Source organism: Ceratotherium simum, chromosome 33, assembly GCF_057802395.1.
Source record: "Ceratotherium simum simum isolate JZ-2026a chromosome 33, ASM5780239v1, whole genome shotgun sequence".
NCBI lineage: Eukaryota > Metazoa > Chordata > Mammalia > Perissodactyla > Rhinocerotidae > Ceratotherium > Ceratotherium simum.
In genome coordinates, this window is record NC_141932.1 from 20,165,569 (window position 1) to 20,186,503 (window position 20,935).

General features: G+C 42.0%; 1 protein-coding gene across 1 annotated transcript in view; it reads left to right on the plus strand.

Annotated features, from left to right (window-relative positions):
* The first annotated feature begins 361 nt into the window (after positions 1–361).
* Positions 362–20,935, plus strand: part of LOC101395727 (cell adhesion molecule CEACAM3-like) — a 33,363-nt gene continuing 12,789 nt past the window's right edge. The window contains exons 1-2 of the mRNA XM_087421701.1: positions 362–523; positions 1,925–2,278. Of these exons, the coding sequence (XP_087277827.1) occupies positions 460–523; positions 1,925–2,278 (418 nt within the window). The 5' untranslated portion in view covers positions 362–459. The remainder of the gene's footprint in view (positions 524–1,924; positions 2,279–20,935) is intronic.

The following is a 20,935-nucleotide window of genomic DNA, read 5'->3' on the forward strand; positions in this document are numbered from 1 at the left end:
CCGGGCTCCTGCACTGAAGAAAAATGCCAGATGAGGATGAGAGAGGACAGTGGGGGAGGCTGACTGTGCACACCAACCAGGAGCTGTGGGGACTGCCCAGGATACAAATGCCCTAGGCTGGTGCTTGTCCAAACAAGGAGGTGTGTGTGTGCAGGGATGAGTATCAATGCTGGAGAAGGCAGAGACCTCAGCAGTTCCCAGGGAACAGAAATAGAGATAGAAAGGAAAGACAAAGAACAGTAAGGGAGGCAGGAATGAGAGAAGGGAGAGGGCGGGACCTGGGCAGAGACCCCACCCCCAGCCCACGTGACCCAGCAAAGCTCTCTTGCCCCGGAAGTGGCTCAGCACAGAGGAAGGAAGGACAGCGGATCTGAGGCATCAGGAGCCACAGCCCTTGTGAGCATTTCCAGAGCACATGCTCTTCTCACAGAGGGAGGGACAGAGCAGGCACCGGACACCATGGAACCCCCATCAGCTCCTATGTGCAAAGAGGGCATCCCCTGGCAGGTGCTCCTGCTGCCAGGTGAGAGGGGACGATTCCCTGAGGGTGGGTGGGAGATGGAAGACAAAGATTGACTGGGGTCTCCTAGGGAGGACAGGGCTTGAGAGGGGACAGAGAGCTTCTGTTTGGACCTGAAGGGAGAGGAGACCAGAGCAGAGTAGGATGGAGGGAGGGACTCAGCAACAAGAAAATCTTAGTGAACTGGAATTGGTGAGGGGCAGGAAAACTTCAACTTCTGTATGTTTTATGAGTTAATCATCTCTGAACAATAAATTTTGGAAACTGATGTCGATAATCACAATCGCTGACAGGGGAGAAAAAAACTTAACCAGGGGAACTAAACATTGTCATCGCTCAGTACCTCTAGAAATTGGCAAATAAACACCAGGACATGGAGGGCCCTGGGAACACTCATTTACTCATCCACAGGTGTTTGAGACCTGTTCCAGGCAGTGGAGGTACAAGAAGATCACACAAGTCCCTGCCCTCAGGAGCTCACATTCCATGGGGAGGAGGACAGACAAGCAAAGAGATCTGAATGTGATGTCAGGGACTGACAAGTGCCATGAAGGGAACAGAGCAGGGAAAGGTCAGACAGTGAAGACAGAGGGTCTTTAGAGGGGAGGTCAGGGAAGACATCTCCCAAGGACGCCCCTGAGAGTGAGCAGGGCTCTGAGGGCAGTGAGGGAGTGAGCCGGGCAGACACCTGAGAAGAGTGTTGGGAACAGAGGAAATAACAAGCTCAGAGGGGCTGAAGTAATAGCGGTCATGCTGCTGACCTTGACCAGTAGGCACACACACACACTCACACACACACACCAAGTCTAAGAGATGAAGAGACCTGCTCAGGACCCAGGGCCTCATCTTTCCATCCCAATACATAGCTTGTCAAAATAAATTATCAATAACCAATCTATAGATTAGAGAAATATTTAAGGAGATAGTGTGAGGACCAACCCGAAGGTGTTCTCTTCCCCAGGGAAGAAAGCACTCCAGGGAAGTGTGGGGCAGAGCGTGGTTATACACCACTTCAGAACAAAGAACATATTTCAAGTATGACAGGAATACAATGTTTTTAAAGTCACAAGGAGATGCTCAGCACGTACGCAGCAGGTCAACTTGTCCTTGGTGCTCTTGGAAGAAAGCTTATGGTCCAGAAGTACTGGGGCTGGAGTCAGGAAAGGGGACACTCACCCTGTCTTTAAAGATGCATTCTTTGCTTTGGGGAATGTTTGAAGCAGAGGTACAGTGCGCGGGCAGAGGGCCACAGTCAGGCTGCTCTGGGAAAAACAAGTTTTACTCTGAACCAGATTTAACCCAGAATGGCTTCCCCATAGACCTCAGTCGGTGAAAACTTCTCATTATTCTTATTATTTTCAACGAGGTCCAAATATTGATTGATCTCTCTCTCTTCCCTCCTAGTCTCGCTCTTAACCATCTGGAACCTGCCCACCACTGCCCGACTCACTGTCAAATCAGTGCCGCCCAATGCTGTTGTGGGGCAGGATGTTCTACTCCTTGTCTCCGACCTGCCTCAGGATCTTTATAGCTATATCTGGTACAAAGGGGACAGAGTATGCCACAAAGATATAATTCTATCATATGTAATAGAAACATCAGAAAATACCTCTAAATACAATGGTCGAGAGAAACTATACCCCAATGGATCCCTACTGCTCCAGAACATCACCCAGGAGGACACAGGATCCTATACCATAGAAGCCCGTAAGAGAAATCAGCAAAGTGACATAGGAACTGTACACCTCCGTGTATACCGTGAGTGATTCCTCTCTGACCTCTGGGTGTTGGGTGGGGTGAATTCTACTTCACACACACAGGACTGACCGGCCTGGACTGTGCCTACATCCCCTTCTGCACAATATCTCATATTGGGGTTTGGGCATTTAGTGCAGGACACACACATTGGCTATAAACTTCAAAAGATCAGAATTCCCTTCCCCTAATGTGCCCTGTGTAGATATTCCCTGCAGAGAGAAGGATCAGTCTAGACTGACGGGAGTAACTCAGCAGAGGGAGATTGATCAGTCTCAGTCCAGCCCCCTGGGCTCCTCCCCAGGACCATGGCCCTGAGGAAGACCCTGCAGGGCTTAGTTAGGGCCTGGCCTGAGGGGCCATTGGGGGTCCTCAAAGAGGAGCTCAGCTTGGGAAGCCCCTGCGCAGACTCCTGTCCCAGGGGTCCTGACTCCAGTGACCCTGGGGAGCCTGTGTCAGGGTTGGGTTTTGGCCTCCTGGGCAGGTTTGACTTGGAACTTAGGGTTGCCTGAGTACCAAGGTTCCTGAGCTGGTCACCATCCAGGCCTCAGTCCCACGAACCACGTCTGGGCAAGGGTGGATCCTGATCCTTCACCTGAGACTCAACATGGATAGCACAGATGGACAAGGTCTCCAAGCCATTAGCCGACTACCCTGGAGGACTTAGGATCTCCAAAGGAAGGTCACTGTCCCCAGGGGAGAAACAGGAGAAAAGATGTTCCTCACAGCACCTCACCCACCAAGCATCAGGCCAAGGGAGCCCTCTCTCATGGTTGAAATAATAACAGATACTGTTTTTTGGGCAGCTCCTCTATACCAAGATTTAGGTCAGGTATTTGGAGATTTTCTAAGGTTAACTCAGCGTGGGAAGCCTGAGATCATTTACCATTTCTCCTATTTTATTTAGGGGAAACTGAGGCACAAGTACTGTACCAGGGTCCCACAGACCATTGGCAGCAGATCAGAGTCACACAAGGTTGTCTGCAGTCACAGCCTCATCCTCTCCTCTACCCGGGGGCCTTAATAAGAGGCGTCTATGGACCTAGAGAGCAGCTGTTGGGAGAGATCCTTTCTTCTCAGGTGTCCCTGGCTCAGAGGAAGAGATTGTGTCCTGGGGAGTGAAAGCAAATGGAGAATTAATCTGTGTTTACTCTAGAACTAAATTACCTGTATCAGCAATCAGAGACGATGCCAGGAATTTTGTGGCCACCCCCTCAGGTGGCCGATCCACACCTCCCTGCACTGGGCTTGAAATCACTTATTTGTTTCCTGATGTGTTGGTGTCACTTCCACTGGAGTATAAAGGAAGGACTTTGCCACCTCACTCCCCACCCTACACCTGCAACCAACACATATTGACACTTGGGAAAGTCTGTGCTTTCTCCCAGACACAGAGCAGGTGGCCTTACATTCTCTGAGCGCTCGGATCCTCACGCCTTTGTCTTGAGATACACAAACCTGCCTTATTCTTTTAAGGACTCAGTTTGGCTGAGAGGTGAGAGATGCCAAGTCTGATTGAAGATTCCTGAGAGGAATCAAGGTACCACACAGGGCAATGTTCTCTCTGTTCCCTGCACAGTGCAGTTACCCACACCTGTCATCACAACCAGCAACTCCAACCCCTTGGAGCACGAGGACCCGTAGTGTTAATGTGAACCTGAGACTCAGAATGCCACCTACATGTGGTCCATAAACAGTCAGAGCCTGGAAGTAATAGCTCATATTTTTGAAAAAATTTTTATTTTCAAAATTTTTTGAATAATCACCATACCATTTTCCACAGTAGCTGTACTATTCTTCCTTCCCACCAACAATGCAAAAGAGTTCCAATTTTTCCATATCCTCTCCAGCACCTGTTATTTTCTGTTTTTTTGATAGTAGCCTTCTAATAGATATGAGGGGGTACATCTTTGTAGCATTGATTTGAATGTCTATTCAAGTGATTTTCCAATCAGGTTATTTGGTTTTGTTGTTGTTATTGAGTTTAGGAGTTCTTTGTGTATTCTGGATACTAACCCCTTATTGATATATAATTTGCAAATTATTTTCTCCCATTCTATAGGTCACCTTTGACTCTGTTGATTGTGTCCTTTGATGAACTGAAGTTTTTTATTTTGACAAAGTCCAATTTATCTATTTTTTTCTTTATTTTTGCCTGTGTTCTTAGTGTCATATTCAAGAAATCATTGTCAAATCCCATGTCATGAAGCTTTCACCCTATACTTTCTTCTAAGAGTTTAATAGTTTTAGGTCTTACTTTAGGATATGACCCATTTTGACTTAATTTTTGTATATGGTGTAAGGCAATGTCCAACTTCGTTTTTCAGCATGTGGATATCCAGTTTTCCAATGCCATTTGTTGAAAAGACTATCCTTTCTCTATTGAATGGTATTGGCTCCCTTGTTGAAATCATCTGATCATATAATTGAGGTTTATTTCTGGATTTCTACTGTATTCCATGATCTTTATGTCTGTGTTTTTGCCAGCACCATGCTATTTTAATTCTTTAGCTCTGTGATAAGTTTTGAAATTAGGAAGTGTGAGTCCTCCAATTTTTTCTCCTTTTTTAAGTTTGTTTTAACCATTCAGGGTCCCTTTAGATTCCATATGAATTTTAGGTTGGGTTTTTCTATTTCTGAGAAAGAAGTGATAGGGATTTTGTCCAATATGCAGATAGTTGTAATATATTTGCATCTTAATAATACTAATTCTTCCCATCCATGAGCATGGATGTCCTTCCATTATTTGTGTCTTCTTTAATTTCTTTCAGAACATGTGGTAGTTTTCAGTGTACGCATCTTTCACCTCCTTGGTTAAGTTTATTCCTAAGTATTTTATTCTTTTTAATGCTACTGTAAATGGAATTGTTTTCAATTTTGGGGGGATTGTTCATTGTTATTGTATATAAATGTAACTGATATTTTGTGTGGGGGTGGAATTTTTAGGGTTTTCGACATATAATATTATGTCTTCTGCCAAAAGAGCTAATTTTTCTTCTTCCTTTCCAATTTGGATGCCTTTTATTTGTTCTTCTTGCCTAATTGTTCTGGCCAGGACTCCTATACTGTGTTGAATAGAAGTGGTGAAAGCAGTATCCTTGTCTTGTTCATGATATTAAAGGAAAATTTTCATGTTTCACCATTGAGCATTATGTTAACTGTGATCTTTTCGTTTATGACCCTTGTCATATTGGGTAGTTTCCTTCTGTTCCTAACAGTGCCTGTTGTTTTGTTAAAACTGTAACCATTTCTATCTAGAGATTTCCTTCATCACGATATTCAAACCATAGACCTGGAAGTCAAAGTCCTTTTCAGAGGGAGAAATCCTTTAGAATGGAAACTCTTTAATTTCTAAGGTTACAGAGACTGGGTGGGGATGTCCTCATTCCCTAATAAAAAATATTTAATAAGAAGTAAATTTCTTCTCACTTTGTATGAAGCTCCCTTGGCTCCAGGGACAGGGCTAGCAAGTCTGCCTTCCCCAATACATACAGAAGTTTATATAGGGAATTGGACCTGGTCTTTTTTTTTATTATTGATGTTTTAATAGTTTATAACATTGTGAAATTTTGGGTTGTACATTTTCGTTTGTCCATCACCATGTGTATGTCTCCCTTCACCCCTGTGCCCACCCTGTACCCCCATTGCCCCTGGTAACCACAGTCCAGTTTTCTCTGTCCATGTGTTGGTTTATATTCCACATATGAGTGAGATCATACAGTGTTTGTCTTTCTCTTTCTGGCTTATTTCGCTTAACATAATACCCTCCAGGCCCATCCATGTTGTTGCAAATGGAACGATTTTGTCTTTTTTTATGGCTGAGTACTATTCCATTGTATGTATATACCACATCTTCTTGATCCAATCATCAGTTGAGGGACATTTAGGTTGCTTCCACTTCTTGGTTATAGTGAATAATGCTGCAATGAACATAGGGGTGTATAAGTCTCTTTGGATTGTTGATTTCAGGTTCGTTGGATAGATTCCCAGTAATGGGATAGCTGGATCATAGGGTATTTCTATTTTTAATTCTTTGAGGAATCTTCATACCGTTTTCCATAGAGGCTGCACCAGTTTGCATTCCCACCAGCTGTGGACGACGGTTCCTGTTTCTCCACATCCTCTCCAACATTTGTTGTTTTTTGTCTTGGTGATTATAGCCATTCTAACGAGCGTGAGGTGATATCTTAATGTTGTTTTGATTTGCATTTCCCTGATGATTAGTGATGTTGAACAGCTTTTCATGTGCCTATTGGCCATCTGTATATCTTCTTTGGAGAAGTGTCTGTTCATTTCCTCTGCCCATTTTTTGATCGAGTTGTTTGTTTTTTGTTCTTCAGTTATGTGAGTTCTTTATATATTATGGAGATTAACCCCTTGTCAGATATATGTTTTGCAAATATTTTCTCCCAGCTGGTGGGTTGTCTGTTCATCTTGATTCTGGTTTCGTTTGTCTTGTAGAAGCTCTTTAATCTGATAAAGTCCCACTTGCTTATTTTTTCTTTAGTTTCCCTAGTCTGGGTAAGCAAGTCATCCAAAAAGATTCCTTTATGACCGATGACAAATAGTGTGTTGCTGATATTTTCTTCTACGAGTTTTATGGTTTCAGGTCTCACCTTCAGGTCTTTGATCCATTTTGAGTTAATTTTTGTGAATGCGATAGCAGATGGTCCACTTTCATTCTTTTGCACGTGGCTGTCCAGTTTTCCCAACATCATTTATTGAAGAGACTTTCCTTTCTCCATTGTATGTTCTTAGCTCGTTTGTCAAAAATTAGCTGTCCGTATATGTGTGGTTTTATTTCTAGGCTTTCAATTCTGTTCCATTGATCTGTGTGTCTGTTTTTGTACCAGTACCATGCTGTTTTTTTTTTTTTTAATTTTTTGTTTACTGCAATAACATTGGTTTATAACATTGTATAAATTTCAGGTGTACATCATTATACTTCTATTTCTGCATAGATTACATCATGTTCACCACCCAAATACTAATTACAACCCATCACCACACACATGTGCCGAATTATCCCTTTCGCCATGCTGTTTTGATTACTATTGCTTTGTAGTATGTTTTGAAGTCAAGGGTTGTGATGCCTCCAGCTTTGTTCTTTTTTCTTAGGATTGCTTTAGCTATTTGGGGTCTTTTGTTGCCCCATATGAATTTTAGTATTCTTTTTTCTATTTCTGTGAAGAATGTCATTGGGATTCTGATTGGGATTGCATTGCATCTGTAGATTGCTTCAGGTAATATAGACATTTTAACTATGTTTATTCTTTCAGTCCATGTGCATGGGATGTCTTTCCATTTCTTTATGTTATCATCGATATCTTTCAATAATGCCTTGTAGTTTTCATTGTATAGGTCTTTCACCTCCTTGGTAAGATTTAGTCCTAGATATTTTATTCTTTTTGATGCAATTGTAAATGGTATTATCTTTTTGAGCTCTCTTTCTGTTAGTTCATTATTAGCATACAGAAATGCAACTGATTTTTGTAGATTGATTTTGTACCCTGCAACTTTGCTGTAGTTGTTGATTGTTTCTAATAGTTTTCCAACAGATTCTTTAGGGTTTTCTATATATAAAATCATGTCATCTGCAAATAGTGAGAGTTTCACTTCTTCGCTGCCTATTTGGATTCCTTTTATTCCTTTTTCTTGCCTAATTGTTCTGGCCAACACATCCAGTACTATGTTGAATAGGAGTGGTGAGAGTGGGCAGCCCTGCCTTGTTCCTGTTCTCAGAGGAATGGCTTTCAGTCTTTCTCCGTTGAGTATGATGTTGGCTGTGGGTTTGTCATAAATAGCCTTTATTATGTTGAGGTACTTTCCTTCTATATCCATTTTGTTGAGAGTTTTTATCATAAATGGATGTTGTATCTTGTCAAATGCCTTCTCTGTGGCTATTGAGATGACCATGTGGTTTTTATTCTTTGTTTTGTTGATGTGGTGTATCACGTTGATTGATCTGCGGATGTTGAACCATCCCTGTGTCCCTGGTATAAATCCCACTTGATCATGGTGTATGATCTTTTTAATGTATTGCTGTATTCAGTTTGCCAGTATTTTGTTGAGGATTTTTGCATCTATGTTCATCAGTGATATTGGCCTGTAATTTTCCTTCTTTGTATTGTCTTTGTCTGGTTTTGGTATCAGGGTGATGTTGGCCTCATAGAATGATTTAGGAAGTGTTCCATCTTCCTCTATTTTTTGGAATAGTTTGAGAAGGATGGGTATTAAATCTTCTCTGAATGTTTGGTAAAATTCACCGGAGAAGCCATCTGGTCCTGGACTTTTATTTTTTGGGAGTCTTTTGATTACTATTTCAATCTCTTTACTTGTGATTGGTCTATTCAGATTCTCCATTTTTTCTTGGTTCAGTTTTGGGAGGTTGTATGAGTCTAAGAATTTATCCATTTCTTCTAGATTGTCCAGTTTGTTGGCATATAATTTCTCATAGTATTCTCTTATAATCCTTTGTATTTCTGTGGTATCCATTGTAATTTCTCCTCTTTCCTTTCTAATTTTATTTACTTGAGTGTTTTCTCTTTTTTTCTTAGTAAGTGTGGCTAAGCGTTTGTCAATATTGTTTATCTTCTCAAAGAACCAACTCTTTGTTTCATTAATCCTTTCTACTGTTTTTTTGGTCTCAATTTCATTTATTTCTGCTCTGATTTTTATTATTTCTCTCCTTCTGCTGGCTTTGGGCTTTGTTCGCTCTTCTTTTTCTATTTCTGTTAGGTGTAATTTAAGGTTGCTTATTTGGGCTTTTTCTTGTTTGTTAAGGTGGGTTTGTATTGTTATGAGTTTTCCTCTCAGGACTGCTTTTGCTGCATCCCATATGATTTGGTATGGCATATTTTCATTTTCATTTGTTTCCAGATAGTTTTTGATTTCCCCTTTAATTTCATCAATGATCCATTGGTTGTTCAGTAGCATGTTGTTTAATCTCCACATTTTTGTCACTTTCCCAGTTTTTTTTTTTTGTGGTTGATTTCCAGTTTCATAGCATTATGGTCTGAAAAGATGCTTGTTATGATTTCAATCTTCTTAAATTTATTGAGGCTTGCTTTGTTTCCCAACATATGGTCTATCCTTGAGAATGTTCCATGCGTGCTTGAGAAGAATGTGTAGTCAGCTGTTTTTGGATGGAGTGCTCTGTATATGTCTACTAGGTCCATCTCGTCCAGTTTTTCATTTAAGTCCACTGTTTCTTTATTGACGTTTTGTCTGGATGATCTATCCATTGGTCTAAGTGGGGTATTAAGATCCCCTACTATTATTGTGTTGTTGTTAATGTCTCCTTTTAGGTTTGTTAATAGTTGCTTTATGTACTTTGGTTCTCCTAGGTTGGGTGCATATATATTTATAAGTGATAAGTCTTCTTGGCAGAGTGTCCCTTTTATCATTGTATATTTCCCTTCTTTGTCTCTCTTAACCTGTTTTAGTTTGAAGTCTACTTTGTCTGATATGAGTATGGCAACCCCTGCTTTCTTTTGTTTGCCATTAGCTTGGAGTATTGTCTTCCATCCTTTCACTCTGAGCTTGTGCTTGTCTTTAGAGCCGAGATGTGTTTCCTGGAGGCAGCATATTGTTGGGTTTTGCTTTTTAATCCATCCTACTACTCTGTATCTTTTGATTGGAAAGTTCAATCCATTTACATTTAGGGTAATTATTGATATATGAGGGCTTAATGTTGCTGTTTTGTCACTTATTTTCTGGTTCTTTTGCATTTCCTTTGTTTCTTGTCCCATTTGTTTTGGACTGCCAATTCAGTTTGGTTGTTCTGTCTTATGACTCTTCTAGTTTTCTCTTTGTTTATCATATGTGATTTTGTTTTGATTATTTGTTTAGTGGTTACCTTGAGGTTTGTATAAAAAATCTTGTGTATGAGGTAGTCCATTATCTGATGGCCTCTTATTTCTTTATACTAAGTCAATTCAATCACTTTCCTCTTCCCCTTCTAAGTCGTTCTTATTATACCTTATTCTATCTTGTGTTGTGGGTGTGTGTTTACAGTGATGAAGTTATATTTATTTTTGCTGAATTCCTTCCTTTGATCTTTGATTTTGGTATTTAAGTGGTTGCTAACCAATTCTGGTAAAGATCTACTATTTTTCTGATTTTGTCTACCTATTTTTCTCCTTGTTCCAAGCTTTGTATTCCCTTTCTCTTCTTTTTTTCAGGCCTGAGGGCCTTCTTGAGTATTTCTTGTAGTGGGGGTCTCGTGGCCATGAACTCCCTTAGCTTTTGTTTATCTGGGAAAGTTACTATTTCTCCATCATATTTGAAGGAAATTTTTGCTGGATAGAGTATTCTTGGCTGAATGTTTTTGTCTTTTAGTATTTTGAATATATCATTCCAGTCTCTCCTAGCCTGTAAAGTTTCTGTTGAGAAATCCACTGAGAGCCTGATGGGAGTTCCTTTGTATGTTATTTTTTGTTTTTGTCTAGCTGCCCTTAATATTGTTTCTTTGTCATTGACTTTAGCCAGCCTTACCACTACATGTCGTGGAGCGGGCCTTTGCCTGTTGACGTATTTAAGCAATCTATTGGCTTCACTTATTGGTATTTCCTGCTCCTTCCCCAGATTTCGGAAGTTCTCAGCTATTATTTCCCTGAATAGGCTCTCTGTTCCTCTTTCCCTCTCTTCTCCCTTGGGAATACCTATAATTCTTATGTTACATTTCCTAACAGAGTCAGATATTTCTCAGAGACTTTCTTCATTTCTTTTTAGTCTTAGTTCTCTCTCCTCTTCCATCTGGAGCATATCTGTATTCCTATCCTCTATAATGCTAACTCTTTCCTCCATATTGTCAGCTCTGTTCTTTAAAGATTCCAGATTCTCCTTTATCTCCTCCATTGTGTTCTTCATCTCCATCAGTACTGATTGGTTTTTCTTTATGATTTCAATCTCTTTTGTGAAGAAACTCCTAATCTCATTGAATTGTTTGTCTGTGTTATCTCGTATTTCATTGAGTTTTTTTTATGATAGCTATTTTGAAATCTCTGTCATTTAGGTTATGGATTTCTGTGTCTTCAGGGTTGGTTTCTGGGTGCTTGTCATTTTCCTTCTGGTCTGGTGATTTCATGTACCTTTGCATTGTGGTTCCTGTATTGGCTTTATTTTTCCTCATCCTGGAAATCTCTGGTTGCAATTTCCACCCACCGCCACCATGTGGGGGTTAAGGGTTGTGTAATCTGAGCCCCCTGCACTCTGCCCAGGCTGTTTGCTGTGATCTGCTGGCCGCTTGGTCTGGTCTGGTCGGCTGAGCTGCAGTGTCCAGCATGCGGGGGGTGGGGCTCTTTCTTTTGCCTCCAGGGTCACTGGTGTGGGGGGCTTCTTGCTCTCTCCTCATTATCCACTCTCCTGGGGTGCTCAGATGTTGATGGTAGCCCTGTAGCTGTTCTGAGTCCTCTGTGTGGAAGTTTCCCACTGGCTGAGAGAGCTTGAAGAGCTACAGTTTCCCCGCAGAGGGCCACCCCTCCCCCCTCTCTGGGAGCCACACAGACCGGGATCGCTGATCTGATGGGGAGGGAGAGGAGTTCTCCTTACCTCTCCCCACTTCCTCCAGGGGCCCAGCACATTCCTCTTTCAGATGTGCGGTAGTTTGGATCTTTCCAATCTTGCTTTTTGCTGTCTGGGAGTCCATTGTTGGTCTGTGACTGTTTCTTTTGTTGTATCTTATCAGGGGAGGAGTTTACGGGAAAGCTCACTCCGCCATGACGCTGACGTCACTCTGGACTTGGTCTTTTCTGAAGTTAAAGAAAGTTCTAGAAATGGGTCAATGAAACTTCATGGGAGAAAAATTCAAACCTTGAAGTGGTTGTAGGACACATGGGATGAGAAGAGGTTCCTGGTGTTGATACTACAGAGATGTCCAAGAGGACTAGTCAAGGGTCAACCTGGGGTGATATGGGGGTCAAAAGGGGAGATGCAGCCTTCTCCTTACAGATCATCACCTGACCAAAGACACTTGACCTTCTGCTGAGGATCAGGGCCATCCTCTGGGTGACTTTTACAGAACTCACTGTGGACCTTGACCTGGATGAGATCTATGGCTCACAAAGATAGTGAAGCTGTCCCAGGACAACAGCATCCTCACCATAGACCCCATCAGGATGGAGGATGCTGGGGATTATCACTGTGAGGTCTCCAACCGGGTCAGCTTCAGTAAAAGTGACCTCTTCAGGTTATATGTGAAATATAAGTGATCCTCTTCCCCTCCTATATGTTATTAAACTCTAAATAGAATCTTTTTCTTATCTGTAAAATGATGGTCATGATGTACTTTATTTATAGAGTTGTTGTGGATAGGCAATGGACAAAGGTGGAATAATTGAGTCAATACGTGTTCAAAAATGTGAACTGACATTGTCAGTTCTTATTCTTGTCCACAATCTGCCTGAGAATCTTGTAGGGTATGGTTGGTAAAAAGGGGAAAGAGTAGAGCCTAAACATGAAATTGCATCATATGTAGTAGACAGACAAGAAATTACCCCAGGGCCTGTACACAGTGATCAAGAGAAACTGTACCCCAATGGATCCCTGCTGTTCCAGTACATCACCCATGAGGACACAGGATACTACATCCTACAAATCATAAAGAAAAATTTTCAAAGTGAAGTAGGTTTTGGACAGCTCTGCATACACCATGAGTGATTCCTCTCTGACCTCCGGGTGGGGTGAATTCTACTTCACACACACAGGACTGACAGGCCTGGACTGTGCCTACATCCCCCTCTGCATTACATCTCAGGTTGTGGATTGAGCCTTTAGTTCAGGACACACACAGTGGAGACAAACTTCAAAAGATTGGAATTCTTTTTCTGGAATCTGGACCCTGCAGACATTCCCCACAGAGAGAAGGACCAGTCCAAGGGGAGTAACTCAGCAGAAGGAGATCAGTCTCAATCCAGCCCCCTGGGCAACCCTGGGACCATGAACTTGAGAAAGACTCAGCAGGGCTTAGTTTGGGCCTCGCCAGAGGGGCCCCCTGGGATCCTCACAGAAAACCTCAGTGCAGGAAGCCCCTGCCTAGACCCCTGTGCCAGGGCCCCTGATTCCAGTGACCAGGGCTGACTGGGAGCAATGATTTCCCAAGTGCCCAAGTTTTGAGGTTCATGTGCTGGTCACCAGCCAAGGCTCAGCCCCAAGAGCCACATCTGGGCAGGGGTGGAGCCTGCTCCTTCACCTGAGACTTGGCATGGAGAGCACAGATGGACATGGCCCCCAGGCCATTAGCCAACAGCCCTGGGGACATAAGGGACCCCAGAGGATGGTCAGCATCCCCAGGGAGAAACAGAGGACAGAAGATGCTCCTGGCAGCTCCTCATCCACCAGGGATCAGTCCCAGGGAGATCTCTCTCATGAATGCAAATAGTAATAGTTGCCTTTTATTTGGGCAGGTCCTCCACACTAAGCTTTAGGTATTTAGGGATATTTTAAGGTCAATTTACAGATAACATGATAATCCAGAGACTAGAGACCATTTACCTGATTTTATTCAGGGGAAATTAAGGCACGGGGAGATACAGTGATTGAATCAGGGTCACACAGACTATGAGTGGCATATCAGAGTCATGGCAAGATCTTAGTGAAGCCACAGCCTTAATCTCTCCACCACTCAAGGGGCCCTTTTCAGCATCTATGGACCCCAAGACCAGCCACTGGATCAGATCCTTTCCTCTTAGGGATCCACAGCTCAAGGTAGATTTTCTGGTTTGGGGATTGAGAGCAAATGGCCAATTAATATGTTTTTATTCAAGAACTAAATTACTTTCATCAACAATCAGAGTCAGTGCCAGGAATGTTCAGGCCTCCCCCTCAGGTGGCTGATCCACACCTCCCTGGACTGGACTTGAAATCACTTATCTGTTTCCTGATGTGTTGGGACCACTCCCACTGGAGTATAAAGAAAGGACTTTGCTTTCTCACTCCCCACTCTACACCTGCAACCAGCACAGGGCCCAACAACTCAATTGCTCTTTCATGAAGGAGGGAAGGAATGATTGGTGAACGAATGAATGAATGATCCGTAATCTCCTCCCAGACAGGAACCTGGATTCAGAATCCTGGGAGGTTATGGCCACATCTGTTGCCAGTCTCTCCAGGGGCTGAGACTCATGTTCCATCCCTCTGACTACCAGCCCCTAAGGCAACTCTGAGAGGAGAGTCTCATGTTGACTGTGGGGCTGCTCAGCATGGGAGGATTCTCAGGGCTGCACTGGTCCTCCCTCTGGGGCAAGCATGGGCTCTTGATCTCTGGGGTCTTTGAAGTCACTTGTAACCCCCACTGCTCACAGCCTAGGATGTTACTGGCTCTCACTGCTTCTTCCATGGCTTCCTACTCCTTCATTCCACCTGGGACTGCCGCTACTCTGCACAGCTCACTCCACCCTCAACCCTTCTCTTGATTCACTTGTTAACAGCTGTGGTCAGGCCCACCCTCCTGGGCAATAGTAAACGACGCAGAAATCAGTGGGAACAGCAGCCCCTTGAGCCTCCCGCATGAGCCAGATTTCCCAGGTCACCAGAAGAATGAGCTTCGGCTGTGCCCCACCCAGGGATCTTTCCTTACATGATGCCAACAGGTGGAACATGCCACATGACAAGGATGTGTGACCCCTCGATCTACTCTCTACATGACTCAACTAGCAAGTCAAAGGCAGAAGGACAGGTCTGCAGTCCGCGAAAACTCACAGGCTTATTCCACCCTTTTGACTCCTGACTCACATCCTCATCCTGGTGAGGCTTCCGTTCCTCCAGTGGTTCCTGAGACCTTCCCAAGGTGACACTGGTCACACTCTGCACCATCTGACTGGTATATTGTCTATTTCACACACGTAGGTCTTTTACCATAGGGTAGGATGCTCTCAGATGGTGAGATCTTTTCACTTAGACACTGCCTGGTTTGGACAAATTTGATCAAATTTGTGTTTCCTGAAGTCAAAAGAAAGCGACATGGAAGTGTTAGACCTTCTTCCCATTTTACCTGACTGTCCATATAAATTGGTGACAGAGACGTTTTTCCTAAATTTACCAACATAACACATAACATTCTGACTAATTTGGTAGCATTCCTCCCTTTATATGACAGAGACATGTGAGACTTGCCCCCTGATCATCTGTCCCCTTAACAGGACTCACAGGTCTCTCTCCCCGCAAGGAGTCACTGATTTCAAACCCAATTTAGCATCTGCCTTTGATCATAATGTGATCCTGGTTGCACTGCAGAACTTAATCTATGACCTTTAGTGCTTTCTAGAGATATTCCTCCAGAAACTGGTCTTAGATCTTTGGGGCGTTAATACTAATTTTCAATATAGCAATAATTTAACTTCTCCTCAGATTTCTGTCTCATAATTATGTTTACAAATGATCCATGAAGGCTAGATTTCCCTCCTTTTCACTGGTTACCCTTTCTGCATTTGAAAACATCCACTTATATTTCAGGAGAGGTCAACATGGTCCTCACTGTCCTCTGCAGTGAGGGAAGAGACTTTAAAGACCAAGGGCAGAGCACATGGTTCTGCTGCCAAAGCCAGTCAGCCCCCGCCTATCCCCCTCACTCTTTTCTGGATCATTTCTAGTCTTAACTCTGCTCTACCCTTTGCGGAGTCACTGTCTCATGCCAGTCACCATGGAACACCTGGGCAGACCTGCCCCACTTCATGGCCCTGCAGCATGACAATCTGTAAACACTTCTCTAAAGATTTCCTTTACCATGATATTCAATCCAGAGACCTGGAGGTAAAATGCCTCTTCAGAGTGAGAAATCCTTTAGATTGAAAACTTTTCAGTGCCTAAGGTTATGAAGACTGTGTGGGGTCATCCTCATTTAACAAGAAGTAAATGCCGTCTCTACTGTATAAAGTTCCGTCAGCCGCAGAGATGGACAGAGCTGGCAAGCCTGCCTTCCGCAACATACATGGAGGTGTATATAGGGAATAGCATCTGATCTTTTTAAAGTAAAAGAAAGTTTTAGAAAAAAGTCAATGAAAGTCCATGAGAGAGAAACTCCACTTGATGATGAAATGCTGGACATGCGGCCTGAGAAGAGTTTCCTGGTGCTGATACTACAGAGATGTCCAGGCGAACTGGTCAGGGGACATCCTGGGTGATCTGGGAGTCATAGAGGAAGTGCAGCCCTCTCTTTACAGATTGTCACCTGAATAAAGACACACAACCCTGTTCACAGAATCAGGGCCATCTTCTGTGTCACTTTTACAGAGTTCACTGGGGCCCTTGAGTGGCTGAGATGTCTGTGGAAGGACTATGGCCCCAGACCCACTCTCAGTCAGTCCCCTCCACTGTTTCTCCACAGATCCAGTGGCACAGCCCTCCATCCAAGCCAGCAACACCACAGTCACAGAAAATAAGGACACCATGGGCCTGACAAGCCTCACAAATGATACCAGGATCTCCATCCAGTGGAGATCTGGTTCTTCAATAACCAGAGTCTATGGCTCACAGAGAGGATGAAGCTGTCCCAGGACAACAGCACCCTCACCATAGACCCCGTCAGGAGGGAGGATGCAGGGGATTATCAGTGTGAGGTCTCCAACCTGGTCAGTTCCAGCAGAAGTGACCTCCTCAGCCTGGATGTGGAATTTAAGTGACCATTTGCTCCATCCTACATCTTCCTGGGAGGATGACTCTACCACTGTTGTGCAAAATGGATAGAAGTCACAGAGGGCAGAATATCAACCAAGGGACAATTACAGTAAACAAATGGCAAAATGGTTAAGAGCTCAGTCTCTGAACCAAATATATTAGGTTTCTTATCCTGTTTCTGGCATTTACTGTGTGACCTTGCACAAGATTCTTTTTTTTTTTTTTTGATGTACCGTTTTTTAATGTGGTAAAATATATACAAGATTTACCATTTTAACCATTTTTAAGTGTCCAGTTCGGTGGCATTAAGTACATTCATATTGTTCTGCAAACATTACCAGTATCCATCCAGAACTTTTTCCTCTTACTGTACTAAAACTCTGTACCCATTAAACAATAACTCCCTACTTTCCCACCCTAATCTCTGGCAACCATCATTCTACCTTATTTCTCTATAAATTTGACAATTCTAGGTACTTTGTATAAGTGGAATCAGATGATATTTGTCCTTTTGTGTCTGATTTATTTCACTTAGCATAATGTCTTCAATATGTTCCATCCATGTTGTAGCATATATCAGAACTTCATTCCTTTTTAAGGCTGAAATATATCCCCTTGTATATGTATATCACATTTTAATTATCAATCATCAGTTGATGAACTTCTGAGTTGTTTCCATCTTTTGACTATTGTGAATAATGCTGTTATGACTGTGGGTGTACAAATATCTGTTCAAATCCTTGCTTTCAGTTCTTTTGCGTGTATACCCAGAAATGGAATTGCCTGATCAAATGATAACTCCTTGTACAATTTTTTGATGAACTGCCATACAATTTTCCAAAGTGTCTGCACCATTTTACATTCCCACCAGCAATGCATAAAAGTTCCAATTTTTCCACATTCTTGCCAATGTTTGTTGTTTTCTGTTTGTTTTTTTATAGTAGCCATCCTAGTGGGTGTGAGGTGGTATTTCATTGTGGTTTTGATTTGATTTCCTTTATGATTAGTGACATTGAGAATCTTTTCATGTGGTTATTGGTCATTTGTTTCTCTTTGGAGAAGTGTCTTTTCAGTTCCTCTGACCATTTTTAAATTGGGCTGTTTTTTGTTGTATTGTTGATGTGTAATAGTTCTTTATATATTCTGGATATTAATCCCTTATAAGACATATAATTTGAAAATTATTTCTCCCATTCTGTGGGTTAACTTTTCACTTTGTTGATAGTGTCCTTTGTAGCACAAAAGTTTTTAATTTTGATGAAGTCCAATTTATCTATTTTTTCTTTGTTGCCTGTGCTTTTGGCTTCCTTTTCAAGAAATCATCGCCAAACTGAATGTCATGAAGCTTGTACTAAGGTTTTCTTCTAAAAGTTTCATAGTTTTAGCTCTCACATTTAGGTCTTTGATACATTGTGAGTTAATTTCTTGTTTATGGTGCTAGGTAACCATTCAACTTCATTCTTTTGCATGGATATACAGCTTTCCCAATACCATTTGTTGAAAAGACTGTTCTTTCCCCATTGAATGGTCTTTGTATCCTTGTCAAAAATCATCTGAACATATATGTGAGGGTTTATTTCTGGGCTGTCTATTCCATTGGTCTATATGCCTGTCTTTATGTTAGTACCACACTGTTTTGATTACTGTAGCTTTTTAGTAATTTTTGAAATCAGGAAGTGTGAGTCTTCCAACTAGTTCTTTTTCCAGATTGTTTTGGCTATTCATGGCGTCCTGAAATTCCACATGAATTTTATGGTGGATTTGTTATTTCTGCAAAAAAAAAGGTCATTGGGATTTTGATAGGGATTGCATTGAATGTTCAGATCACTTGGGGTAGTATTGTCATCTTAACAGTATTAAGTCTTCCAATCCATGAAATGGAATGCCCTTCCATTTATTTACATCTTCTTGAATTGCTTTCAGCAGTGTTTTTGTAGTTTTTCGGTGTATAAGTCTTTAACCTCCATGGTTAAGTTAATTCTTAAGTATTTCATTCTTTTTGATACTATTGTAAATAAAATTTTCTTAATTTCCTTTTTGAATTGTTCATTGGTCATGTATAGAAACACAACTGATTTTTACATGTTGATTTAGTATACTGCTGCTTTGCTGAATTTATTAGTTCTAACAGATTTTGTGAGATCTTTAGGGTTTTCTACATATAAGATCATATAATCTGAAAACAGAGATCATTTTACTTCTTCATTTCCAATTTAGATGTCTTTTATTTCTTTTTCTTGCCTACTTGTTGGCTAGGACTTCCGATACTATTTTGAATAGAAGTGGCAAAAGCAGGCATCCTTGTTTCATTCCTGATCTTAGAGCAAAAACTTAAAGTCTTTCACCATTGTGTATGTTAGCTGTGCATTTTTTTATATACAGCTTGTATTCTGTCGAGGTAGTTTCCTTCCATTCCTAGTTTGAGTAATTTTGTCATGAAAGAATGTTGAGTTTTTTCAAATGATTTTTTTTGATTCAATCTCCTTACTAATTATAGGGCTATTCATATTTTCTATTAGTTTATGATTCCATCTTGGTAGGTTTTATGTTTCTACAAATTTGTCAATTTATCTAAGTTATCCAACTTGTTGGCATACAATTATTCATAGCATTCTTAAAATTCTTATTATTTCTGTAGAATTGGTAGCATTGTTCCCACCTTCATTCCTGATTTTAGTAATTTGAATCTTCTCTCTTTTTATCTTAGTCAATCTAGTTAAAGATTTGTCAATTTTGTTAATCTTTTTTGAAAAATAAACTTCTGATTTTATTGTTTTTCTGTGCTCTACTTTATTGATCTCCACTCTAATCTTTGTAATTTCCTTCCTTCTGCAAGTTTCAGGTTTAGTTTGTTCTTCTTTTCTAATTCCTTAAGTTGTAAAGTTAGGTTGTTGATTTGAGATCTTGCTTCTTTTTTAATGTAAGTATTTACAATTATAAATTTCTTGTACAAGATTCTTAACTTCTCTGAGCCTCAGAAGTCAACTGAAAATTGCAATAAAAATACAGTTGGGGGATTGGTGTCAAGTTGGCGGCATATGAAAAATCTGAATTCACCTCCTCCCATGGACACAACAGACTTACAACTAATCTTGGAACAATTACCCCTGAAAGAGAACTGAAAACTTGATAAGAGGAACCCATGCAACACGCAACAGTCCTGACTGAGGTGGAAGAGACAGAAATTCCCTTCTGTAGAGAAAAAAAGCATCCTTCCCAAACCACAGTGCCTCAAGGCCACCAGGGAGCAATCCAAATGTACATAGCCTTCCCTGGAGGAGTGGGGGACCTGAGTGGGGACTGTTGCTGCTATAAGCATTTTTTGGACCCAGCACAACCAAGATAAGTGTCATAATATCTGGCCTTGCTGGCTACTAAAAACAAGGGGGAATATCCCCAGAAAAGCTATCAGACATAAGAAAATAAAAACAAGCCAGCTCTTAAAGGGCCTAAGCACAAATTCGCCCATCTCAGAAAGCAACCTAAAATCACCAGAAAGAAAGATGCACCGTCCTTTGGTGAAAAGAGACTCACCTGATAGGCTCTGGGTGCATCTTGGTGGGAAGTGAGACCTCTCCAGGGACTGAGACATTGGCGGCAGCCATTGTTGTTACAGGTGTGTTGACACAGTCACTGGCAGACACCATTGGAATTCTCCCCCCATCTCTCCTCCCAGGGTCTGCTCCACCCAGTAGAGTGCTGATTTAATCCAGCTCAGCCAGGGCAAGCGGCTTGCCCTAGGGACTGGCCCCACCCAACAACAAGCCCTCACGCAACTTGGGGGCCTGCATAGACTAGGTGCCTGGATTCTCTGCAGCCAGGCAAGTGGGTCCACCTCTGTGGGACAGGGCATGTGTCAGGAGCAGTTGGAGTGTGTGGAGCATTGGGGGAGTATATGGGGCATCTGCTGTGGGACAAACGGGTCCACTTCAGGGGGTCAAAGTGTGCGCGTGTGACAGGACTGTGTTGACAGTGTGTGTGGCTCTGTGGTTGGTGGGGCTTTACAGCTGCAGAAGACTTGTGCTTCTCAAACAGCCACATAGGGGA